At 36.4% G+C, this 27,883-nt stretch overlaps 2 protein-coding genes across 2 annotated transcripts in view; one reads left to right on the top strand and one right to left on the bottom strand.

Annotated features, from left to right (window-relative positions):
* The window catches only part of Ost48 (dolichyl-diphosphooligosaccharide--protein glycosyltransferase non-catalytic subunit Ost48), a 36,567-nt gene extending 36,063 nt beyond the window's left edge, over positions 1-504 (bottom strand). The window contains exon 1 of the mRNA XM_081740237.1: positions 323-504. Coding sequence (XP_081596363.1) covers positions 323-470 — 148 coding nt within the window. The 5' untranslated portion in view covers positions 471-504. The remainder of the gene's footprint in view (positions 1-322) is intronic.
* Positions 493-27,883, top strand: part of LOC145671286 (uncharacterized) — a 55,483-nt gene continuing 28,092 nt past the window's right edge. The window contains exons 1-4 of the mRNA XM_081740238.1: positions 493-969; positions 14,330-14,639; positions 17,934-18,053; positions 25,364-25,504. Coding sequence (XP_081596364.1) covers positions 665-969; positions 14,330-14,639; positions 17,934-18,053; positions 25,364-25,504 — 876 coding nt within the window. The 5' untranslated portion in view covers positions 493-664. The remainder of the gene's footprint in view (positions 970-14,329; positions 14,640-17,933; positions 18,054-25,363; positions 25,505-27,883) is intronic.

The following is a 27,883-nucleotide window of genomic DNA, read 5'->3' as shown; positions in this document are numbered from 1 at the left end:
TCAGTGGGGAGAGCTTTATCATTGAGCCACCGCACCCCCAACACATGTAATTCTACATGCAGTGAATAATATTACGTATCACTACCAGAAACGGGCAAATTCCGACCATTAGTGCAAGGTACTTAAACTAACGTTATCAGGTAGCTTTAAACGATTAAATAATTGTTATAAGCTAGTATATTATGTAATTGTCATCAATTTAACAAGTTACATAAATATATTATGCAAAATATTAATAAAAATATTATATAATAAAAATATTTCTAAAACTAATTGATCTACCGGCATTTGTTACTCCTAGTGACAATGGAAAATCACTCACGTTGCAGGGATTTAAAGAACATTGAATGAGTTTCCTTGATGGCTAAATTGTCCAGAAGTACAAGTGTATTGCCTCCGCCTAAAGACAGAGACACAAATTGTAAAACTGCAAAAATCACTAACACCACACATTTCCACACACTCGCCATCTTTGACAACAACAGGACAACACGTTGTCTTGATTTTATTGGTTAATTTGTATTATCATAAGGAACGTTGGAAAGGAACAGTCTGTGTCCACATTTCGCAATGCGCATGGCTAGATTCCGTTGTTTTGTTGTGAGTGTGATTGATAAAGGAGGGAAAGAGCTATAGAAAATTATAAACGAATAAGAAATTTATCATGTTGACCGATGTGCCATGTATATCATACATGGCTTTATATATTCTTTCCTTCCATATATTACAAAGCAATTCTCGGACGTCGACGCACTGGAAATTAAATGATAAAGAAGGTAAAATTGTAGAAGCAAATAACTTTCCATCCCTTGTAAACCTGCCAGGTATAGATAATAAGCAGCAAATAATAGATGATGATCCAATATTTAATATCATAACTTCAACTGTTCATTTTGGAACAACATGGACTAAAAGAAGTATGGAATATTATTGTACAGATTGCGACCAAGTTGATTCCAAAGTAGACAGGTGAGTGTTATTGTGTTATGAACCCTTAGTCCGGTGTAGTGGTACCTGTAATAGTATTGCAATGTTCTGTAGTGTTATTTGAGTTCTACCTTATTTCTACAAAGAATGACAAATATGAATGTGTAATAATAATAATAATAAAAACAATGATGCTTGTGCCTATTGGGAGAATTACGAGAGTACAAGTATTACTATGGTTTTTAGTACAAAGTTGTTTTGTACTACAAATGGCTGATGTTACATTGGTCAAACAAAATATTATGATGGGCATTTATTCTGAAGTTGGGCGTCCGCTTTCGTTAAGTTTTTTTTCGCTGTTATCTCCTTTCCACACTTTCTGCAATTTGTTATTAGGTTCATTAATCCGTGCTCTTCACAAACTTTTAAAAGATTTTGCTCGTTATCAACGTATTGCTTCACAAATGTTAAAACTGCTAGTTCATTGCCCTTGTACATTCGCCATGTTGATAACATAAATGCTCGTTTCTTTCCCACAATGCAACTGTTCGGTTACCTTGCGCCAAGTAGTTCCCTCCGCTCGCCGTATAGTCCCATGTTTATAACCGCTTGTATATAACAAATAAACAGGTTTTTCGAGACTCTCATATATTATCAAGCACACAAACGATCAAATTATCCATATCTTTCCTGTAAATTCTAAAAATTTCGCTGGGAACGGACGCCCAACTTTGGAATTTAACCCCACGTTTGTTCCTTATAACTTTGAATGTAGATAAGACACAATGATAACAAGTTTATTGCCCGCGTAATCATAGCTGCTGTATTGTGTGCTATATTCTTTTGCACATACATACTTGAATTATTATCAGAAAATCCACTTTCTTGACGAAATGCACTTACATAATATTTATTGTGGGGGGGGGGGGGAGGAATTTCATGTCTGAATACAGATCACTTAAGGAGTACGTACTTAACCGTTATGGGTATAAATACAGCATCCGAACATACTCCATAAAAACTAGTGCAGAAAACACAAACCTGTGCTAGGTTGCCCCTAAAAGCAATAAATGTATTTAACAGAGGCAGAGAAAAGTAAAGCTAGTGATCCCGCAATGGGGACCAAGCGCGTTAACGATTGTGGGGTATGTGCATAAGCGAGGATAATGGAAACTATGTTCCTTATGCTGCTAGATCCCTTACATGTAAAGAGCTTTATCGTTACAAATCATGATTTAACACTAGATTGACATAGGAATTCAATTTATGATGATTTTCTTACGTACTATGACATGCCTAGAAGCATACAGCTCATGTTACGTTTTCTAACATTATTAGAGATGTCAGACGTTGGGTCCGCATATATTTTCAGAAACATATATGTATGTTAAGGAAAATTAGGTATTCTGTAAATTTTACAAATCTGATTTTTTCGTCAACTAGGATGGCATCCGCTGTATTGGAGTCTCAGTATCATGTAGAATGTTTTTTTTTTTTTTTTTTAATTTTTTTTTTTTTTTTTTAAATATGTTGTCGAATGTTTACTTGACTGTGTACAAAATAATGGCCTATGTTTAGCAGAAGGGGTCCAGCACTTTTCTCTAAAACATTTTACAATTTTCGTAATTTCTGTTCACATTCGGGTAGTTTAGGGTGGGGTTGGTTACAGTAGTTTAAGTTAGGTTAGGCTAGTTTAGGTTAGTTTAGTTTATGTTATATTAGTGTAGGAGTCCCGCATAATTTTCTAAAAAAAAAAAAAAAAAAAAAAAAAAAAAAAAAAAAAAAAAATGATAGAATTTCGCTTATTTATACTAATATTACGTTAGTTTAGGTTAGCTTACGTTAGGTTAGGTTAGATTTGATTACGTTATGTTACGTCTAAGTACTTGCATAACTCATTTCTCCTGTAAATTTTGTGTTTTTTACGTGCTTCTGGACCCCTTGTACTAAACATACCCCAAAATAATTCTTGTGGTACCTACGTACAGGGCGTAAGTTGCATATAATGTAGGTGGTTTATAATAAAATCTAGTGAATTTAATTAACTGTATATTTAGTTATATGAGGTATATTTTGATATGTGAAGCAGTCATTTAAATATATAGGGCCTACATAGTATGTACACTTTCCAAAGAAAAGTAAATGACTTGTGATCTAAAGAAGCGCCGTGTAGTTTATACTCTGAAGTGATGTATTTTGTTACTTCGAAGCAAAATATTTAAAGAAATTGCAGAATTGACTGAATCAATACATAGTTATCAGCAGAAGCTGAAAAGTAGCTCATATCTTTTCTTATATTGGAAGAGAAAGTACGCAGTTAAGTTTGTATGGTAAGTGACCCACTGGAACAGTGAGTAAAATGTGAAAGAATAAAAAAAGAAACTTGTATAATTATTGCGAATAGTACCTGCTCTTGCACTCTGTGTTTGCATTTGCCTCCGCTTGCTGCGGCCGTGCACTCCTCAATAGATTAGGAAGCAAATGCCCTCTTTCAAAGCGTGCTTTGGTAAACGTGAAAGTAGGTAATGAAATCTTCTTGCTCACCTCAATCATAGGCTGGTGGGCAACATGGAAACTTTAAAACTTTTCTCTCCCTTGGGAGAGCTGTTTTATACTTTGATAAGGTCCCTTCTTCATAACTGCATCTAGATATTCTATCCATCGCCTTCTTCTTCCTGGTTTTCCTTCTGTCTTTCCCTCTGTCAACACAGTGATCCGATCGGAGTGCCAATTAAGATGGCCAAGCATGCTGTTTCTTCTTTTTCCTATTATCTTCATTACCTGTCGTCCTTCATTAGCTTCCTTTAGTACGTCTTCATTCCTTTTTCTTTCGGTCCATGATATGCGTATCATTCTACGCCAACACCACATTTCAAATGCTTCCAGCTTGGATATTTCAGCTTTTCTCAATGTCCATGTCTCTGATTTGTAAAGCACCACACTCCATACTAGTGTCTTAATAAATCGTTTACGAACATCCAGCGACACATTTCTTGATGTTAGTAGTCCTCTTTTCTTATAGAATTCTTGTTTGGCCTGCGCTATTCTGGAACTTATGTCTTTTTCACTTCTTCCGTCCGAGGATATTAGACTTCCTAAATAGGGGAGCGTCTTAACGTCTTCGATATTCTGTTCATCTAGCCATACGTTTGCCTCTTCCTGTCGTCCTCTTGTGCATTTTTTTTTTTTTTTTTTTTTTTTTTTTTTCAGTTGGTCGTTGAAGTTTGAAAGTGCTTCCTGCAAGTCCTCATCGTTCTCCGCTATCAATGTTATGTCATCAGCAAAACTTGTGCTGAAAACCTGAGCATTTACTTTTACGCCTTTCTCGTTTTTTCTCAAAGAGTTCTGTCATGGCTTCTTCTATATAGATGTTGAACGGGAGAGATGAAAGTCCACATCCTTGTCTCACTCCTTTACTTATTCTTGCTTCCTTCTGATCTCTTCCTATAACAGCTGTCTGGTTCCTATAAAGTTGGTATATTATTCTTCTGTCTTTGTAATCCACTTTCAGATTCTTCAATGCTCTGCACATGATATTCCAATGTATTTTGGCAAAAGCTTTCTCTATGTCTACAAATGCTGCCACAATTGGTTTGTTTAATCTGATGTGTTGTTCCATGATCAACTGTAGACTCAGTATTGCTTCCCTTGTTCCATCTTTTCCTCCTGAATCCAAACTAGTTCTTCGATTTTCCATTCTATTCGTAGTGCGATAATTTTACATAGAATTTTTGACGCATGGGGGAAAGCAAACTTAACGTTCTGTGCTCTTCGTATTTCCGTGAGCCTTTCCTCTTCGGGATACGGACCAATATGCTTTTCTCGAAGTCTCTTAGTATTTTTCCTGAGATGTACATTTCATTAATAAGATTAAATAATATTTCGTGGTTGCTATTCCGAGATTCTTAATCACTTCCGTTTGTATTTGATCTATTCCTGGGCTTTACCATGTTGCATTTTCTCCAAAGCATTGTCAAAATCGCACTGTAAAATTGATGGTCCTAATTCATTTTCATCGACGTCTTCTTCCTTCTCTATCTCTTCGTTTACTCTGTCTCCCTTGTAGAGTTCCTCAATGTATTTCTTCCATCTTCTTGTTATCTGGTCCTTTTCTATTAGCGTTGTTCCGCCCTTGTCTATGATAATGTATGTGTGTTTCTTTTTCTCATCAAACTGTTTTCTAACCTTAGAGCTCCTTCGTGGCTAAGCGGTTAGCGTACGCGCCTTTGGCGTGGGAGACCCGGGTTCGATTCCCGGCGGGAGCTCATGTGTTTCGGATTCCACGTTAATCAGTAGGTCATATAGCCTCGCTGCTGAAAGGGACGCTGAACTAAAATCAACTCAACTGTTTTCTAACCTTTCTATATGCCGTTTCTGTATTGCTTTTGACTATATTTTCCTCAATTTCTTTGCGCAAGTTGTTTATTCAGTTTTCTCTGACCTTATTTACTTCTCTCTTGATGTGATTTCTGCACCTTCTGTATTTCTTTTCTTTGTTTGTTATCTTGAACGGTCTTCTTTTCTCCATCATTTCCAATATTTCTGCTGTTATCCAGGGTTTATATTCAGAGTGTCTATCGGTCACGAAAATCAAAACGTTCATGAAAGTCAAGAAAAAGTCACGAAATGTAGCTTTTGGGTCACGATTAAAAAAAAAAAAAAAAAAAATGTACAAAATATAAGTACTTATAGACTGGAAAATTTTCTTCTATAAAACGTCAAAATTCATCCCCAAAAATGTCTATGGTCGGCTTTAGACGCTACCAAATCTCAAGCTTCTATCGCATGCATGAAAATTCGGCCAAATTCGCTCTTGAGAATGTTATTAAATTTATGGTTTGGGAAAGACCACGAAATTTCATTTTGAAATTTTAGTAGACACCCTGATATTGGGTTTCTCTTCCTATGTGCTTGTAGGCAGCTTTTATAATCCCTGCTTTCATAGCTTCTCATTTCGAGTCGATGTCATCACCTGCGAAAGCTACCTTAGGCGTCTCTTTGTCGCATTTGCAAATTCCCTTTTCATGTTTTCATCTCTTCTTAGCTTGATTGTGTTCCATCTTTTGTTTGGTACTACCACTCGTTTCCTCTTTAGTCGGATTTCGCTCTTCATCAAAACTAAATTATGATCTGAGTCAACGTCTGCTCCTGAGTAACTCTTACTGTTCTTCACTTGATTCCTAAATGCTTGTCGGACCAGGATATAGTCTATTTGATATCTTTCTTTGTCTACTGGTGTCCATGTGTATCTTCTTCGTAGTGATTGCTCGAAGAGAGTGTTCGTTACAATCAGATTATGGCTTTTGCAGAACTCAACTAATCGTGCACCTCTCGCACTCCTTTCTTCTAGGCCGAAATTCCCAGTTACATTCTGTTCTTTGCCTTCGCCGACTACTGCGTTCCAGTCACCCATAATGATTAAATTTTCCTGATCTTCAACTTTCTTCAATAATTTTTCTATTTGCTCATAGGTTTCTTCTACTTCCTCTGTGTAGCTTGATTTAGGCATATATACTTGGAATATCGTCATATTCCTCGGTTAAATTGCTCCTATAACTTTCATTGTATCTCCAATTGCCTATAACTTCAACTGCCTTTCATTGTATCTAGCTGCCTATAACTTTGTATCGTATCTTATTCAAGACAAAACCGACTTCTGCTGTACCGTTTACAGTTCCTGAGTAAACCATTGTGAAGTCCCCGCTCCACATGTCTCCTCCATCAGGCCATTTAACTTCGCTGATTCCCAAGATATCTATCTTCATGCGTTCCATTTCTTTCTTCAGGTTTTCCGGTTTTCCACACTGTGACAGCGATCGCAAATTCCAGGTTCCTATCCTGCAGAGGTTTCGTTTGATGACGACCGAAGAGGCCCTGCTGTGTTTCCCTCCACTGCCGGGGACAATGCTCTGTGTAACAGTAGTGTCGTATTCCCTAATATTACATTCTCTTATTTCTCTTTCCATGTTGTCTTCTAGGGACTGAGTAAAGTGGTGGTGTCCCAGGTCCTTCCACCTCGCGGTGAAACAGCCACAGAGGACATCCTGTCCCTGCCTGTTTTTGTCCACATCTGAGCCGTGCCGATGTCAATCATCTTCAGCCTCAGTGTGGTAATAGTAGAGTTGCTGCCCACTACCATAATTTCTCTCTTCATCTGACTCCTACCTCTAAAGAGCTGTCCGGCATGGGAACCCCTTTGATAGCGAAACTTTGCAATCTATCCTGTAGAGAGCAAATGTTCCAAATTGTCAACAAAAATTTGTATAGGCAGATGGAAGTCGGTATATAAAATCTTTATTGAAAGTAAGTTGAGACATGCCCCAGGGTTTCGAAAATTCTATCTTTAAAGAAAGAACATTTCTGTAATGTTTTAATTCCCTGTTTTGTATTCACAAAGTGGCAAAAGTAAGGACACGGTTGAACCGTTTAAAATGAATTTTCAATCATAACCTTGGTTGACCTGGATCGATTTCGAAGGAGGGAAGGAGTAGATTTTTTGCAAACAATGACGGCCGTACTATTGAAAGAATTTTTTGAAGATAATTAGCACTTGGGTCGAGTCGGGTTTCTGTCTTTCCATTTTGATTCAAATATGCATCCTGCAGGGCGGAAAAGGGAGTTGAAATATATCCAGGGTTGGACCCACCTTAAAACCCACCTGGGTTTTTGAGCTTTTTGTTTGTATATTATTGGTACAACTAAGGTGATCACATTGAAAGTGAATGTTATAAGATTTTATACTTTCTTTGGGCGAATTAGATGCTTTCATGTTAAGGTATACAACAATATTCAACATAAGACCTTTATAAGGTTCTGAATGCACTGAATGATTAAAAAAAAAAAAAAAAAAAAATACCTTACCTTAGCCTGAGATAATTATAGAACAAATTAATGTATGGATTTTACTTATAGCCTATTTGAAGTAAAATATGCAATTTTATATTTTAGAAAATACTTTCCGTGAATAGTGTGCTCGCCGACTTGGAGACGCCGAGGGACGTTATCCCTCATACGTTTGACGGGTTTAAGGCCATAGGTGCCGGTACTACCAGTAGTGTATTCGTGAAACTATTAGTATTTATTTTTGATTACCTTTGCTGGTAACACAAGTACTATTTCAAGTGCTGAATTGAGACTTCCATACTACTGGAAATTTCGATGAATAGTAAAGAAAGCTGCATTTTCGAAGAAAGAAAAAGTCGCAAAGAAGTACTTGGAAAATTTCCGCAATTGAACGCACAAAGCATCGGAACTGAATACTTCAACAATAAAACTATTTATTTTACGCTGGAAGATATTTAATTTTAAACATTTACTTTATAAAATATGAATTATATCTTCGTTAATTGTTTTAAACTAATTTTCTGGAAAGAACCTTCTTGCAACAAATTCCCATAATTGAACGCACAAAGTATCGGAACTGAACTTCAACAGTAAAACCATTTATTTTACGCTGGAAAATATTTATGTTGTATAACACATTTTGAAACATTTATTTTATAAATATGAATTATATTTTTGTTTTAAATTAATATATTTGGTGTTCATATTTGGCGAACGTCACTGAGGCAGTGCCGTAGCTTAGATTTTTTCTAGGGATCAAGCATTAATACGTGTATTTTGACCCCCTAGAAAAAAGTTGTTTTACTAATTCGTGGGCCCCTCTTTCCATCTTTCCTTTATTCTTTATGGGTCCCCCGGAGCCTGTGGGCCTTCCCGCAAGGCAAGGTCTGTGGGACCGGAAGTTACGCCCCTGGGCCCGTTCCATACAAGACAAATCAATTAAGGGGACAATATTGACCAATTTCAAAGCCATACGAATAAATATTATTTCTAGGACTCCTTATAGTACACATTTTTTTTTACTGAAATGGACCCATGACCCATTTTTCTTTTATTTATCTTTTGTGTGCTGTTTTATGTAATGTAGTAAACCTGTTTGATGCTTCATTTATAAATTCATGATCGTATCGTATATGAAGTAAGATAATTTTGTCTTGAAGTGGCCCCCACAAGTTACGGCCCTGCACTGAGGCTACTGGGATGATTTAATATACATTTGTTCGTTCGTCTGCCTGTATCATACATACTACAGGGTACCACTTTCGGTCTCGGAAGTTTAAAGTTTCAGGGTACAAGCACGAGCACATTTCTTGTATAGATTTTGGCGGCATACCAACGTAAAATTTCAAAATGGCTGTCATTTCTTTCAAAATAGCAGGTATCCACGTTACAAAGCGCAATTTTGGTTTTTTAGGTTGAAATTTTCAGAGTACGAGCACGAAACACTCTAAATTAGCTGTGTACATTTTGGCGGCGATCCAACGTAAAATTTCAAAATGGTGGCCATTTTAAAAAAATAGCAGTGAATACAAAATTGTTGCAAGTTGTGACGATGATAATCTTGAAATATAAATCACATTTTAACACTTTTTACCCCAAGGACATTAAAATATTTCGAAAAAAAAATTACCGAACCCAAAACCCGAAAAAAACCATATGGGCCCAGGTGGGTTGGGCTTTTTAAGAAAAAACCCGGGTTTTTTCAAATCCTGAATATACGTTTCATATATTTGCCATAAATTTGTTCTTCCCGTCCGAAGGAGCATTTCAGCTAGTTGTTAATACTGTAGTGTAAATAAGAAGTATACGTAACACACATTTGAGAACAGAAAACATTCTTGATTACAAATATCTTACTACCAAAGGGTCTTACCTATTATTGTATTATTTTTGTCTTATTGAGTGCAGATAACTTGAAATCAAAAATTTATATCATACACAATTCACGGTGATATGCATATTTACCATGAGTAATTGTGTAAATTTAAAGCAAATCATACTGATATTTCTTATGGGAAAGTTATGATGAAAGGATAATAAAGAAATCTATTCAATTTTTATATATATAACTTTTTAAAAGGAAATATATTCACTCTCACGGAATGTGAAATTTTTGCAATTTACAAAATAATAGCATATTTTGCATGCGCATATTTTACTGTTTCAAATGGTTAAAAAGAAGTACGATCTGATTACCATGATTATCTTCCTTTCGTCTAAATAGTGAATTCTGAGGATCACTGTTATCTCCCATTGTTATGTGCCTAGAGAACAATAATGTAGTTATTGCTACTGAGTAACTCTCATATGTGAGAAACATAAAAAAAAAAAAAAAAAAAAGACTCCCTTTTTCGTTTCTGTTCTAATAGCACGTAATGAAAGAAACTTTAAACACCGTAGTTTACTGGTTAAAAGAGAAATATTTAATTACTAGCAGCGTTCACCCCGCTTCGCTGCGGTCACCCCGGAACGCAATAAACTTTGTTACTTAGATAATTTTTACTTTTTCGCTTTCAAGTGATATGATAAAAACCATAGAAGATTGCAGTAAATCTTAACATTATATCGCCTGTCATTTATGTTAACCCGCCCCGCTTCGCTGCGGTCATCCCGGTGCTGGCATATTGTAAAAGTGTCTGTAAAAATAAGCAAATCAATTAAAAAATTTTAAACAGAAGATTCAAGCTATTTTCCGCTCTATATCGCCTGTCATTTATGTTAACCCGCCGAGTGACACGGTCATGCGGGTTGCATATAAATACGTTTATTTTTACCTATGATGAACTAATAACAAAGGATTTGTACGTTATGGACACTTGAATGGTCAATTATCTCAAGACACTGGTAATTAAAAATTAAAGTGATATGATAAAAACCATCTAGGGTCCAAATCCTAATAACCCCCCAAAAATGAAAGAAATTGGTTCAGCCGTATTAGCGTGATGAGCGGACAAAGGATTTTGTACGTTCTCTTTTATATATATAGATTTATATATATATATATATATATATATTATATTATATTATATTTAAATCAAGTAGAAGTGGTGTAAGTTTAAGGTTTCGATTTAAATGAATAAATAAAAAAAAAAAGAGACGAAAACAATTTTTAACAAAGTGACTTTTTTTATAAGTACTTTTTTTATAAGTGACTTTTTTATAACAAAGTAAATATTTTTTCAACCTTGTCCTGTACCCGATCCCACTTTTCTCAATATTTCAACCTTCTCTCCGACCATGTACTCCTGCCTATAAAATGTAAGTTAAAATATATTTGTCGTTACGTTTTGATACGTCTTCCTAGTTCTGGAAAAGAAGAACAGTCCAAAATATTCCGAGAACATACACTATGTCAATTCAACATTTGTAAGTTTTGTATCCAATTACTTTCATAGAACTCAAGAGAGCTTTCCGTGAATTGTTTTCTCATGTAAATTCAATATCACTTCAAGGATTCACAGGATCCGTTACGGTTAAACTACATAATCTCATCCGTCTCCATTAGCCTGACCGGCATAGCTGTAAGACGTAAAACTGAAAGTTTTTTTGTATAATTTTATAGAGTGAAGTAGTTGTAAGTGATATTGAATTTGTAACTAAAAACAATTCACGAAGAGCCTTCTTAATTTGTGTGAAAGTGATTGAATACATAAGTGTTTCGTGGACATAGTGTCAGTTTTTCGGAATATTTGCGGCTATTTTTCTTTTCCAGGACTAGGAGCAAAAGATCAAAATGTAACAGCAGTGATATTGTGGCTCTCATTTCATAGAGACGAGTACATGGCCACAGAAAGAGCCGAAATATTGTGAAGAATAAAATATTAAGTGGAAGCATCGATTCGGGTACGGAGTAAGATTTTAATTTTAGATATGATAAACATTTTTACAAATTCAAACCATAAGAATTCAGGCAAAATAGCCGAGTAAACGAATGATAACACAGCGCTATGGTCACGTTGACGCCACGCTATGCAATGTCTTGCTCCCTCTGTACGTGTGGGAGACCTCTGAATACTTGCTGCCGGGATTTAATTCATTTCCATCGACAGCAAAGATTTTATGTTGATTTATCTGTTATCCTTGTAAAAATAATTGTATATATACACAATATTTTTTATACTTGGATCTGTATTTTGTGTAGTAAATTCTTAAAACATACAGTACATTTCATTAAATAGAAGCATTTGTAAAGTACTGGCCTATATTAAAAGATAAGAAAATATGAATTACAGTCGGTTTTAGTGTAAGAAGTGTGTTTTTTAATAAGAGGGGCAGGAAGTGAATAATGTAGTCCTTCGATCAGCCCTTCCGCCACATTAGGCCAGATAGTCGGGAGTCTACTGTATATAAAACCCTACACATTGTGTCTATCGGTCACGAAAGTCATGAAAAAGTCACGGAATCAGAAAACTGTCATGAAAGTCAAGAAAAGTCACGATATTTACCTTTTGGGTCACAATTTATTTTTTTATCTATACAAATATAAGTACAGACTGAAAAATTTTCTGCTGTAAAACGTCAAAATTCACCACCAAAAATGTCTGTGGTCGGCTTTTGACGCCACCAAATTGCAAACAAAGCACGCTTCTATCGCATGCATGAAAATCCGGCCTAATTCGCTTTTGAGAATGTTACGAAATTTTATGGTTTGGTAAAGAAAAGGTCATGTTAAAGTCACGAAATTTCATTTTGGAATTTTAGTAGACACCCTGCTACAGCATCTAATAGTGATCTTTTTGGTGTTAGTTGTATCAATTACGCTGCCAGCGACAGTTTTTCTGTGTTTTGCGTTTTGTTTTGAAAACTTCTAGGAACGAGCGAGGCGACATGTTGGCAGTTTGTAGGTGATCCATCAACAATAAATGTTTTCAGTTGGGAAAGCTTTGAGGTGGTATATATACAATTATTTATTGTATGATACAATACAAGAAGAATTTTAGAAATGATCAAAAAACAAAATGCATCAAAAGTTTGCGATTTTGGCCCAAAATTTACGATTTTGGATCAGGCGCCACGAAATTTTTGAACGGCCCCTAAATCGAGTTTTCGTATTTTTTACGGAATAATGACATCATACTGAGTTAAGTGGTAGTTTGGGTGAATGAAGATGAAAGAATTGGTAGAATAAGAAAATAAGAAGGAATGGGAGTACCCCGACAGGGTGTCTACCAGTCAGGGAATTTGCAGGGTGAGGGAAAATGTCAGGGAATTTCATTGTGTGTCAGGGAAAAATCTTTTCCAGGCTGTGAGGGGTGAAGGAATGCCACTAAAATAGTCATAAATTTCGGGTAAATGAATTGTTTCGTTTGTACGTTTGTAAAATATTGTATAAGTTTATAAACCATGATGAAAACTTACAGTTCACTTTAATTATAAGTTATTTTTCATGAATTATAATAAGAAAAAAAGGAATGACAGAGTCAGGGAAAATTATAATTTTGTCAGGGAATTTGATTATGCTTGCTTGGTAGACACCCTGCCCGAGAAAACCCACGAACACGAACTAACTTGGTCGGGAATCGAACCAGGGACACCATGCTCCAGAGGTAAGCGCTCTACCACCGTGCCCTCCTGTATATAGTACAGTTGTTTGGGTTATTGATAGTTATCAGTATACAAGGATTGTTTTTGAAACAAAGTCTGTTTTGGAATAAAGACGAAACTAGTAAATATTGTGTTAAAGAATCTGAATTTTCGTAAAGTTCCCAATATTTGTTCGTAATTACGTTGCTGCTTTAAGCATTTATCGTAACGGACAACGAGTTTCTGGGTACCCTCCTCATAGAACCTTGCCGTCTATGATGATAGCCAGTACTTTACGATTGTTTCCGTTTCTTCATCATTGTCTAAACCCTTGCATCCAAGGAAGGTCTTCAGATGACGGAAGGGATTGTAGTCGCTAGGCTCGAGATCTTGACTATATGGAGTATGATCGAATTCTTCCCAGCTAAAAGATTTGATCAGATCTCAGGTTTGAGCGAGCATATTTTTCCCACCTGCCTTAACACTTTAACTGAAGCTCGTTCACATATTTGGCGATAAATATTCGCAGCTATCATCTCCCCTATTGTTAGGAATTAGATGATTAACCGTATTTCACACTAGCGGCTCGCTCAGTTTTTTTAGAAATATGTCAGGTTCACACTACAAAGCGTAGAGAGTGACGCTATGGCGCCCCCGTAGCAAAGGATGCCGGGAGCCTGCGCGCGCTCCCTCATTCTCAAGGATAGGTGAAATTTCAAACTATACGTATTTACAAAGGGACCTTACTTATGGAAATAATCACCGCATCGTGTCTTTGGTAGCTCAAATAGAACAACCACTCGACAGACGGAAAATCGGGATTTGAGTATCTATTAGTCGGACGGGCAGATTTATCTGTGGCTTTTCCTATATAATTTAGTAGAAATAACGCTGTATTTTTAAATATCACTCTGGGATCATGTATAATGTTCTTGGAGGTGGATGTCGCATCGAAAGAGAGAGAAAACTGCTATTTCACGTTGGTTTAATGGTGAATCAAGATAAATTCTAATTCTTTCTTTTTCTGTCTCCCTAGATTAAACAGTACAAACACAGATGAAAATATTAATTTAACTTCGCTGGAGGATGAAGCTATTATAAAGAAAAGTCTTCATGATACCTTGTCGGATGTTACAAAAGAAGATGATGAGAACGATGAAGTTCTGGATTGTGGAAAGCCCGTGAACTTCACTCATTATGATGAATTAGTAGGGGTTGCCAACAGACATAACCATCCTCACGTTCCAGAACCAAAGGTCGCAGCAATATTTAAACAGAAAAATGTTAAAAAGGGAGAAATAGACATAGATGTTCTAGAAAGGAGACTGAAAAAAGCTAAAAAAGAGGTAACTTTATTGTTAAGACTTTTTACCTTAATTACTTAATGCTGTAATAAATAGCATGTATATTAATAATTAAAAATAAAACTGTGCAAACGTAAGCATCCAAATAGTAAACAGCAGTTTGATGCAGTGTTTCAGTGATCAATAATGTCATCTTTCTCGTGCCTAGTCCTTAAGAAATTACACTGCTTGTAGAACTACACATTTTGGTCAGTTTCGTCCGTTGTAGAGAAGACGTTAATGTCTCTTGAATCGTTGTTGTTAAAATTCCTTGTCAGAAATTACTCCGTGCTTTTCTTACCCTACCCCTCTTTCCGAAAAAAAAGCCACGAACCCACAACTGCATTAATAAATAAAAGTGTTAACTTAAAAAAAAAAAAAAAAAAAAAACGTTTTTCTAAATACTTTCAAACCATGTTATTTTAAGTAAGATTTGAAGCTTTCCTGGCGGTGTATATGATAAAGTTCCTCTCGGGCAATCAGCCAAGTGAAAACTGGTGGATAGGCCAACGTTTCGAGAGCTGTCATCGTTCTCATCATCAGGGCGATTATGTAGAGATCAGTGGATATAAGTAATATATACTCTGGACTGGTGAAAATGCTGGTTCCTGATTGGCTGATTCAATCTGAAAACTGGAGCTGTGATTGGCTGGCTATGTTCCGTAGTCCGTGGTACTGATTGGCTGAGGGTTATCTGGATGTTTGTGTGTCGTTTTCTTTGCTGTGGTAATGATGACCAGGTTCCACAGGGGGCTGAGTTGAAATCCAGTGTCTCTATTAACGTTGTTCGGTTCATGAACTATGGCAAGAGATTCGGCTACTATCCTGGTCCAGTAATTGGTGCTCTTGGTCTTGAACAGAAGGCCATAAAGTTTTATTTAAGGACACATCCATCATTACCAAGAGCACCAATTACTGGACCAGGATAGTAGCCGAATCTCTTGTTATAGTTCATGAACCGAACAACGTTAATAGAGGCACTGGATTGCAACTCAGTCCCCTGTGGAACCCGGTCATAGTACCACAGCAAAGAAAACGACACACAAACATCCAGATAACCTTCAGCCAATCACAGCTCCAGTTTTCAGATTGAATCAGCCAATCAGGAACCAGCATTTTCGCCAGTCCAGAGTATATATTACTTATATCCACTGATCTCTACATAATTGCCCTGATGATGAGAACGATGACAGCTCTCGAAACGTTGGCCTATCCACCAGTTTTCACCTGGCTGATTGCCCGAGAAGAACTTTATCATATGTTATTTTATTCTTTCAGAATGTGTTTTTATAAATAGCGTGTATTAAAAGTAGATATATGGTAGGTAAATATATCCCTTATTTGACCTGAAGACCAGTAGCGTTGTTTTTTCTAACTTGGCGACACTAACTATACCTGTGCACCAGCTTCAATGAAACTGAACAAAATACGTAGTTTTACAAGCAACGTGATTTCTCAAGGAATGAACATGAGTAGGGCTCCCGGATTTTGAGAGTTAAAAAAAAATGACATCCTATGAAAATTTACAGTAAAATTTGAGACACCCTATGGAAGTTAACACTATAGTCATAGTTATTCATTGCTTTTGGTGGAAACGTCAGAATTAAGTAATAATTAAACAGTTTCCAAAAGTAAGTGACAAACCGTAGATTATGACAAATAGTTTTATGAGATCACACAGTGCGACTTATAAGATTGTATTGTTAGTATGTGCGTGCGTATGTCCGTTACTCCACACGATAACTTGAAGAAAGACTAATCTTTCAGTTCTGTTTTATTATCTCGGCCAGGTTCGTTAATAGAATCAATCTCTGAACAACATCTTGGATAACGATGACGATCCCGTTAAAAATCGATAACGTCCCCTAACTTTTATGCAACTTTCACATTAACAAAGAAATATATTTTACCTACAATAAAAGGATATGAAAGTGTTTTTTTTTTTTTTTTTTTTTTTTTTTTTTTTTTTTTTAATTGCTTGTTATTCTTTCTTTTAGGAATGACCAAAATTTTCCGAAATCGGAAATTTCACTTTCTGGATTTCGGAAAAATTCAGGTATTGGGAATATTTTAAATTCCGGATTTTTTCCGAAATCCGTAAAATTTTTCCGAATTCCATCCGTATTTTCTTTATTGTTTCATATGTTGATTAAACACATATTATTACTTACAAAAAATTACTAATAATTGAACACATGTATCGACTTCAAAGTCATTATTCATTTAAATAATATACACATCATAAGACTTTGTTAATCTTCGGTATATTTTCCTTCTAAATCCGCACATTTAGCGCAATGCTTATGTGGAAATTTTCTGTTATGTAGGTGCTTTGTCCTTGAATTTCCCAAATATATTTTGGTTTGATTTGAGTTTAGCATCACTTTCACAGTAGTAAGGCTACATGAGACATGGGCTTATAGCTTAACGTGAGATCGGAACCTCATGAGCCCTACCGAGAATCGAACTGGGATCTGCCGCGCAGAAGGCGTGTACGCTAACTATATAATCACGAAAGAACTCATTTCCAGAATGGAATCAGATCGTTAACCCATAGGTAGGATTTCCTTTTGTGGAGTGAAATGGAGTCTTCTTGTGCCGAATCTGGCTAATAAGGTGGATAGTTTAACTCGGTAATTTGTTTCTGTGCCACAAACTGTTGGACAGTTGCCTTGTGTCTTGGGTGTTCCTCCCTTTGCTCGTCAGTTCGAGCAGACTTGCTGGTACCTTTTCTTTAGATGCTGAACCACAATCTTATTATGTAATGTGTGTTCACTCCTACCGAGGTCTATAGCAATCATCATCGTGACTGTGCACGGTTTTCATTCAGTTTTTGGCAGACTTTTTTCAAATTTTGTCGTCATTTCGACTGGTTGAGGGACGACCCTCGTTTAGGTTACCCATCATATCATCCTGATCATCATGGTAACAAAGATGCAAAATGAAAACATTACTACGATGAAAAGCTTTATTACTAAATATTGTAGGCAATTTTTCAGCATTTTGACGGTTTCTGATGGAGTTTTCCGATTTTACACAAAATTTGATTGCCATATTTGTGCTTAATTTTCAAATCCATGATGAGGGTACAACACTGGACTGATTTAGAAACTGTAACTTCGTCATTCGCACCGAAACAGACGCCAATTTGATTGAACACTCACCACATTAGGCAGGATTTGTTTTACATTGTTGACAATCAAAAATACTTTCTAGACACATTTTATATTAAAATTTGGCAGGATTATTTGTTTATATTTCAGACTTACATGTATTAGTTTCACTTCATCCTTTCAGAAACCGAAGTCTGTCCAGTTATACAACAAAATAGGAAACTTCTGGAGGATTAAAGGTGATACAGAAAAGTCTATAGAATGTTTTAGGAGGGCCTTGGCAGTTTCACCCAATAATGCTGAGGTGGGTATTTACGATTTATTTTTCTTTTTGGAGATCAATGGTGTTCTGTATAACTTGTTGCACTTTTAAAGTGTAATATAGATAATGTCTGGTACATGTTTATTAAAGGGATAACTCATTAACCTGATTCATGCATGTATAATACAAAGTTCAAAATCGAAACAATATTAGCAGTCTGCTTGTTAGTTTTACCGGTTAATTTTTAAATAATAATAATAATAAAATTATTACTATAGTACTGGAGCACATGACGTTTAGATTAGCCCTCTCCCCAAATAAGAACTAAAATTGCTCAGTTAACCTAAAAAATAATTATTACACACGTAAAATATATATTTATAATACCGTAGTTATTCAACAAAGTCTTCACCATTAAAAGTCAGTAATATTCTTTATGTAGGAATGAAATGTAATCTACTTTTTACTATTACCAAATTACACACCTGTGGACAAAATGCTCCTTCATGCAGCCTCTGAGCCTAACCAGAAAATTCAGGGAACTATTGCGACTGAATACGTTGAAGCCCACATTTCTGAATAACCTGTTTATAACATTGTTCTAGTTTGTATCGAGGTTACCTTCACCCAGATTTACCGTGGCATGTTTAATCCAGATTTACCTAGTATAATACAATTCGAAAACATTTTTTGTCGATATACAATGAGTTTTTCGAAGAACTTTGGCTTCATTGATGTTATACAAGGTGTCCCAGACTTCTTTCCTTGGTTACAAACATTCATAAGGCACAAAATATGATACATAGACAGATACTTTTTATTGTTAAATTGCATGTAACGTATTCAAGTTTTTGTATACACAATTAATAGATTTATACATGTGATCCTTTCGTTGCTTGAATGATATCCAAGCTATATTTCAATTTCACCCTTCTGTTGGTCAGCGTTACGTAAGGGGTAAATGTTATGACCAGTAATTCTGCGCCGTAATGCTGCGATGTCCACTGGTGTTTAGTAAACCTGGTCCTTAATATAACCCCAAAGGAAGAAATCCAGTGGTATTACGTCTGGTGATCACTTAGGCCAGTATATGGAACCATCACGCCCGATCCATCTTTCCAGAAAAGTTGTATCCAAATAGTCGCGGTCATCTAACCCCCAATGAGGTGGCGCACCATCTTGTTGGGAAATTAAGTCCGGAATGTCTTGAATCTGTGGCACAACAAATAACATGGTTCCTACTGGTCACGGAAGTCGAGGAAAGTGATGCAGGTCAGGGAAGTTCAGCGGAAAAGACTGGAAATCAGGGAAAGTCAGGGAAATTGTATGAAATATGTTTTCTAAATTTAATTGTATACCAATTTCAGCTTAGCCAACTGTTATAGTGGACGTTGTGCAAATTTTTATGGAAGGTAAGTGGAATGTACGTATGACCAATTGATTACTATTTGTATCTATAGAATAAATATTCTCATAATATAAATATTAACTGTTATTTATTTCTTCTTTATATATCAACGTCATCCGATACCTATCATGAAAGTCAGGGAATTTCCGGCCAAAGGCCAGGGAAATAGATTTCTCCAGCTCAGTAGGAACCCTGAATAACTGCATCATATCAAAATAGATATTGGTTGTGATGGTCTTTTCACTGAAGAAGAGAGGTCCTATGATTTTATTGTGCATAAGACCGCAACACACGTTCATCTGAGGGCTGTCTTTGACGATCTCAAATAGCGTGGGGATTCTCGGATCTCCAGATCTTAGCATTGTGTCGGTTGACAACACCGTTGAAATGAAATGTGAAATCTGAGAAAAGGACACTTTCAGGTAGTGAACATCTTCCTCAATCTCAGATAGCATGGCAATAGCAAACTCATAATGAGCACTCTAATCCATTGGTTTTAGGAACTGCATGATCTGGACTTTGTACGCACGGAAAAGATGTTTGTGTAGGATGCGGTGGAATGTGCAACTCACGAGGCTCTGGGGACTAACTTCCTTGGGACTTCTCACGAAGGCGTCTGTCACTGTCTTAGTTGTCTGCGCATTAGGTCCAGACCTACTTAGGTTCTAGGGAGATCAGTGACGTTGGTTGTTTCCTTAAACTTAGCATACCACATCTTGATTCTAGTGGCTTTCTATGGTATGTCGTCTGGAATTGTCTCTGGACTGTTTTTGGTGACTGTGTCTCGTGATACCAAAGGACACATTGGGCTTTCTCCTGAGTACATGTTTCTGCAAATGGTGTCCGATTCCGCTGTTGTTACGTCACTTGGTTCTGTAACAAACAAAATAAAGGATTTTTCTATAGTCATATTTTGTACTTTATGAATCTTTGTAATCAGGGAAAGAATTCTGGGACACCTGGAACTTAGATGTTCTGTTAGGCCAGAAACCACTGAAGCTTTCTTCTTCACTCTCGCCTCTTTGTTCTTTCATTCTTGTTCTTATGAGTTCGTCTTGGATCACGGGGCCGCGGTGGGTCAGTGATAGAGCACTCACCTCTGGCGCGTGGAGTTCCTGGTGCTATCCTAGTTTCTTTGAATGGCTTTGTGGTTGACAAACACCGTGTACGTGGATTTTTGTTCAGGTTCTCCCGTTTCCTGTGACTCCTGAATTATTCTTGTTGCGAAGAGGTAGCGCAGAGCAGACTTCGTATCGGTGAAGTTTTCGGGTTTTCATTCAGGTCTTGAGGCACCATTTGTCGAGCGTTTGTCATTTTTCCCATTTGGTGTTGAACAACTGTTGAATGGTTAACGTTAAGTTCTTCTGTAATCCTTCTTTAACCTTATGACGCCAACCTTTCAAAGATTACGTTAATGTCAACCTGGGGTCCGTGCGGACCTCAACCAATAACGTTGTTAGTAGGCACTTTTCGTTAGGTTTTGTTTTTATTATATTGTTAAATACAGTTGCTTAATTTTATTTACTATAATACAGTGAAAATAAAAACAGTATATATATATATATATATATATATATACTAGAAGAGTATACTAAACACACAATTTTTACTCTCCTGTTTAGAGATCCTTGGTTTCCTAACGCACACAGCCATATTATATATATATAATATAGATAGGTAGATAGATAGATAGATAGATAGATATAGATGTATTGTTGAACAGTTGTTATACGATAGATTCTACTGAAATTTTCTATATAGTACATTCACTTTATTTCTACTTATTTTCTGATCGCTCACGGCTTTCAACCATTTCCCTGTTGATATTCCTTTTGCAACGTCTCATTGTACCAACAACTGTTGTTATCTGAAGACTCAACTCTCGGCGAGCCCGGTGTTTGTGAAATAAATCTTCATAGTTATATTTTCTCCCTTATTTAACCATGCCTTTACAAGTTACTTCACCAGTTCTTTTACATTGTCTCGTTGAAGCTCTACGTGCTGACAAACATTTATTTTGTCCCTGAATGAATATGATGTTTCAGTATTGTACACTCAGTAAATATTTATCCCGTATTTTTCGGGCATACTTGGAATGTAAACACACACAAAAATCTTCCACATGTAGGTATCAGATACTGATTATAGTTTAGAAATTTCCAGATCTGTACAAGTCATGGAAATTCAGAACGAATGTTTCCCAGAATTCACGGAATGCTGATATATTGTCTGTTTCGAGTTTCTCTTGACGAGTTTGAATGCTATGAAATCAACAAAAGCTAAGAAGACAGTTGAAACGATTCAGCGACGTCGTTGCATGAAATATTGGACGTCCATTTTCATTTGACCACAATTCATTGAAGCCATCTCTTGCCGATTTTTGCACTAGCGCCAAAATAATGAAGTCTATGAACGCATATATTTCAGTTTTATTCCTTTACTCTCTGAACATAGATTTGAGGTTGTGTTTCCTGCACAATCAGATTTACTAATTGTGGAGGTTGACAACTTCGAAGACACGTCGTTCAATCTGAACACTTAAATCCGCTGGTTTGAAGCCCGTTGATTCCTTGCCCACATTTGCTGCCAACATCTGGTGTTCTGATAGGTCCTGTACACTTAGTTTCTTCCACATGGAGCTGTAAATTTTGTTGTCTTTGAAATGAAATAAAATCTACGTTTTACTTTCCACGGTTATGCCTTTTAGGCTAAAGGAGACGGTTTTAATGAGAAATGAATGAAAAATGGTGCAAATGAAGAAAGTGAGAGGAAACGAGAGAACCCCGAGAAAAACCACGAGCACGTGTTTCTTCACCACAAAGTCCACACGGCGTGAGCTGGGATCGAACCACGGACCCCAAGCAGCAGAGATGAACGCTCTACCACTGAGCCACCCGCGCCCCCTCTGACAACACAACTCACTTGTCAGAGGAATATATATTTATTTTTATTTAGGTTGTCATTGTTAGGAACCGGGACAGGACGTTTGAGCGCGGACGTTTCGGCGCTGCCGTTTGGGCGCGAAGCCGTTTAGGCGCCAGACGTTTGGGCGCGAGGTACATTGTAAAAATCACAATTTACGAAATATAAAGTAAGCTAGGCTCTGAAAACTAAGCGCGAATCAAGATATATACATTTCCTACACTTCTATCTTTATCTCACCTCATTTCTCTATCTATTTTCTATCTTATTTATTCATCTAAATTAAATAGTTTAATGCGTTTGTGGCATTTGTTGCCTAACCTCGTCATGGATTGATTTTTCGCTTGTTCACGATTCTTGTACTTCTGATCTAATGTTGATCTAATTTTTGTATTATATAAGAAAGCTAGGAAATGAAGGAATCAGACGAACTGTTAATAATTTTCTTAATGTTAATTAAAACATATTGATTTAATTTTTGTATTTTTTAAAAAAAGTTAATAATTACATACGTATGAATATTAAAATTTTGCTTTCTTTCGTATTACGTTTGCCAAACTCTTCTCTTCCTTATGTCCAATAAAGAAGTACCAATAAAAGATTTCCGCGCACTCGAGTTGAGAGAAGTGGCCCCGCGTAGCGTAGTCGCTAACGCTCTTGCCTTCTGTGCGAGCGGTCCCGGGTTCGATTCCCGGTAGGGGCACTCGGTCGAAAAAGTGTAACACGCTCTTTCAGGCCGGCTACCCTGAATGAGGTTTTCCTCGTTCACACCAGGCAAATGCCGGGGTGGTACCTAATTTATAGGTCCAGGCCGCTTCCTTCCTTCCCCAATCCTTTCTTCCTTTCCTTTTCCCGGATAGTGTGCCCCCTCAAACGTGACGGGCTAAATGGCCTTACATGCCGAGAGCCCAGAAATCTAAAAATCCTAATCGAGTTGAGGGAAAGCTGTTAATACAGGGTGTCTAAGACATTGAGTTTAGGAACTGTAGTATGCTGTATTTCTGGTATCACTTTATTTTAAAAAAAATTAACATTCCAATATAAAAATCAAAACTTAATACACTTTCTTTTTTCGTCCCATTGTAAGCATTTAATCTGCACTAAAGAAAGTGGTGAAAGGAAAAAAAGAACGATTTCAAAGTGAAAAATAATAGTTAAGTGTACATATATTGGTCATTTAGCCACTAGAAATGTGTTTGACATTCACACTTATTGCATAACTACAGTAGAAGTCCTGCTTTAAGTTTTTTAATGGAATAGGCTCACTATGTACGTAATGCAGTCAATCATATCTAGTCTAGTCTACTTACCTTTGGCTTGAAAAGTTATCAAATAAAAAGCATACTTAACTTTGGTTGAAACTAAAATTTACAAAATTTAATTGTTAATTCAGTTTTTAGAATTTTAAAATTTCAGTATTTCTAGTATGTAAAACAAAATCCAGTATAATTCAAGGACTTCCACTACAGTAGACACCTTGTGATATCTTGATTCGAACTTAGTACTCAGCGCCTAACATAATGACTTTTTAATTTAACTCGCGCCCAAACGTCTGGCGCCCAAATGGCTTCGCGCCCAAACGTCCAGTGTCCAAACGGCGGGGCCCAAACGTCCGCGCCCAAACGGCGGCGCCCAAACGTCACGTACCGTTAGGAACTACCAATTAGCAAGCTTTATTTCTCTGTCTGCGCATATGGGAGTATGGAAAAACGTGGGGTCCGCACGGACCCCAGGTGTGCTAAATACGTTTTGCTTCTGAAATATTAATATAATTTCTAAATACAAAAGCGTACAACAAGTAAATTGTTATGAGTGAATTGAAAACATCTTAAAAAGAGGTGTCCTAAGTCGCGGATAAGAATATGATACAAACAGAGAAAATATATGAGCATAATGAAGCCTGGGGTCCGCACGGACCCCAGGTTGGCGTCATAAGGTCAGGTTCACGAGTCTGCATGACGAAACTTTTAAAATAAATGTTGAGCTGTACGTTTACTGATGGTTATCTGGCCAAATGCTTGATTGATATTGCAAGCAGTTTCTACAGCATTACTTCCCAGTTTAAACGTGTACAATAAAATTGCTTGAATTTGATTCCTTTCAGTCATTAATTAGACAATTTTAAACAAAAAGAACAAGCCTAATTGAAGCAATAAGCAGAGCGAACTTTGCTCGTGAAAATGGTGTATTATATGACCATTGTTAAATATTTTTTTCCCTAAAAATTAAACATCAAATTAGTATTAGTTTATTATTGTACAACAATTATTATTGCACTAACCAGATAGAATGAAGAAAGTAGGAGGAAATGGGAGTTCTGAGAAAATCACTGTTGATGTTTGTTTATCACAAAGCCGATTTGATGGGAGCTCGAATCGATCCAGGGACCCCATGCACCACAGGTGGGCGCTATACAACTGAGCCACCGCGGCCGTAATTATGAATATGATTCTTTCAATGCGGCCAACATTGGTAATAATAAAGCACTTTGTGTGGTAACAGAGTGAACAGTGACTTCAAATACAAAAAATGTAGAAGGAAAATCAGTATAAAGCATACTCTATTGGTAAAAGTCAGGTAAGCCGAGTAATTTCCTTGTCTCGTAGTTACAACTTTGTCCCGATGAGGCGAAACAGTTGTTTTATAGTATAAATAAGTGAACACACTTGGGAGTTATTCTGTAACATTTACGCGTATAGATTATTGTGTGTGTTCAGTTACCTATCCATTCCTCCTTACCTTCAGATTCGACTGAAGAGAATATCGTGAGTATTGAAAGCTTTTACCGAATTGAAACTAACAGCAGAGAGTAAGAAAGGAAAAATCTTATCATAACTTAGTAGTAACAGTACTTACGTGTCTTCTAGTTGGAATATCTGCTAGTGCTATTGTTCTATCTTTTATTAGCATGCCAAATATAATATATCTTGCACTGTTACTACTGAGAGAATATTAATTTCTGAATTGTAGTATTTGAAATTAAGGTGTATATGTATATCAATGACTGGATTCTTGTTTTCAGGTGTTGCTCAATTTAGCCAGAGTGTTGTTTAATTTACAATATTTAGATGATGCCATATATTTAACAAGAAAATCACTTGAAGTGCAGCCGCCTGATAAGAATGCCTGGCAACATCATTTTACCCTGGGAGAGATATTGAAGGTAAGTGTGTAAGGGAAAACACTTTAGTGTCTGGATTAAATAACAATAAGTGTATGTTTCTATGCATGTCAGTATTGTATAACTTCAGCGCTGAAAAGTGCCATCATGAATCATGGACATTGGTAAAAAATACTCGCTAAAACTAACTATGTAGTCTACGGAACCCGGAGGTTCAATGCCGGGTTCAGAAAAGCTCTCCATTGACTTCTGTCCTTAGCCAACTGCATCCAGTTTCTACTTTGTATTCCTATTTCTGCGAGATCCATCTTAATATTGTCTTCCCATCTGTGCCTAGATCTTCTTAATGGTCGTTTGAAAGCCTTTCCTCTTTCATTCCGACTACATGACCTGCCCTCCTGAACTTCCCTGACTTGATAGCCCTAACAATGTTTGCTAAACGGTATAAATTATACAATTCCTCATTATGAAGTTTGTCATTCCGCATTCCCATTCCTCTTGGGTCCGAATATTCGCCTCAGGATTCTATCCTCAAATACTTACAGTCTGTGTTCTTCCTTCAGAATAAGCGGCCATGTTTCGCAACCATACAGCACAACAGGCATGATTATCGTTTCATATATTTTAAGTTTCAAATTCTTCGACAGAATTCGCTTAGACAAAAGATTTTGAACTGAATAACTACACGAATTCCCTGCTTTCAGTTGACATTTAATTTCTTCGTAGATATAGTTATGGTCTGTTAATATTGATCCTAAATATTTAAAAGTATCCGCTTCGTCAGAAGTGTTATTTGATATTTTGATGTATCCATAATTTGTAATATTAGAGTCCGTCGAAATTCCATTTTAGTTTTCCCTGCATTTACTTCTAAACCCATGTCCCTGCAAGCATTTAATAAAACCTGTACATTTCTTTCTCTTGTTCTTCTATCATCCCCTATCAGATTTACATCATCAGCATACGCCATAACCTGGCGAATATTATTCAGCTGTATACCCCGGTTGCTGTATTTGATTTTCTTCATACCATACTCCAGAACAAAGTTAAATAATAATAGTGACTACGCATCTCCCTGTTTCAGGACATCCTTGACGTGAAACTTCATTGGCAAGTATTTTCCTACTGGACTTTACTTTGAGATTAATTTAAACTCATCTTAATTAATCTAACTAGCTTTTCCGGTATCCCAAATTGTGTAAGAGTGTTGTACATTTCTCTCCTGACCGAATCGTAGGCCTTTCTGAAATCAATAAACAATTGATGTACCGGAGTATGGTATTCCATTTCTTTTCGAGTATTTGTTGAGTGGTAATCAGGTTTGTCGCGTTGACATTTTTCACTCTTGTGGCAACTCCTTGTTCCAGATAAAGAAAATGAGTTTGTGTGTCGTGTTTCACATTATTTTTCTTTCTTTCTGGCTAAAATTAGCTCAGTGAATATTTCTTCTACACCTATAGATTTGTGTTTCTTTAATTTCTTTGTAGCAATTTCTATTTCTGTTCTGGTTAGTATACGGTTCTGCTGTGTTAGTTTTCCTTTCTCTAAGTACATTAGCTTTTGACTGCGTGTTAAAAAAAATAGTCAAAGAAGTCTTCTCATCTATTCAAAGTGTTATCTGTATCGGTAGAATTGTTCCGTCGGATTTAATGTATAAGCGCCTTTCGTAAATTCGTTGATGTCCTTATACATGTCCAGAATGGTTGGTTTTGATTTTACTATTATCTTCGAGTTCATTAATTTTAGCTTTCAAAATATCAGGTTTCTTTGTCCTGAAAGTTTTGGAAGTTCCCGCCTGATGTCAGGGAAATTTCATGTAGTTATATCGTTCGGATTTTGTAGCCAAAGAAGTTTTGCTTGTTTTCTCTTCTCTGCTAGTTTCGTGAATTCCTTGTCGAACCATAGTTTGTTCCTATGTATTTCCGCGTGCCCCAATTTTTCTTTTGCTGAAAATTAGATGCTGTCTCTAATTTTAACCCAAGTATCCTCAACACTAGTGCATTAAAAGGATATTCGCACCATTGAAAATGTTAGCTCTTTGTTTTATTTTATGTTCTGAGGCACGCTTCAGGCTTGAAGTTCAATATGCCTCATCCGAAATGTAAAAGTAAAATTTTCTAGACACTCGAAAGTAAATAAATAAAATAGTAATAATAACCTCAAGTCTTTATTTTGCCACGTATAGGACTTCAATATAGGATTCTAGAGGTAAGTTTAAAGAATTGAAAGAAGTTAAAAGTTGAGTACTATTGTGTAACTTCAGTAAATTTTATTTGCCATACTTCTTAGTAATAATTTGTAATTTTGTTTATTTTTTGTAACGACATTTTAATGGTTCTTACAGTATTATTTTGGATGAAGCTCCACGTTTTAATATTATCTTCTATACACCGCTTTACTTAACTCTCAAACTTCTCCTTT

Source organism: Thermobia domestica, chromosome 15, assembly GCF_964235325.1.
Source record: "Thermobia domestica chromosome 15, izTheDome1.hap1.1, whole genome shotgun sequence".
In the NCBI taxonomy this organism is placed as follows: domain Eukaryota; kingdom Metazoa; phylum Arthropoda; class Insecta; order Zygentoma; family Lepismatidae; genus Thermobia; species Thermobia domestica.
This window is presented reverse-complemented; position numbering and strand designations above follow the sequence as displayed.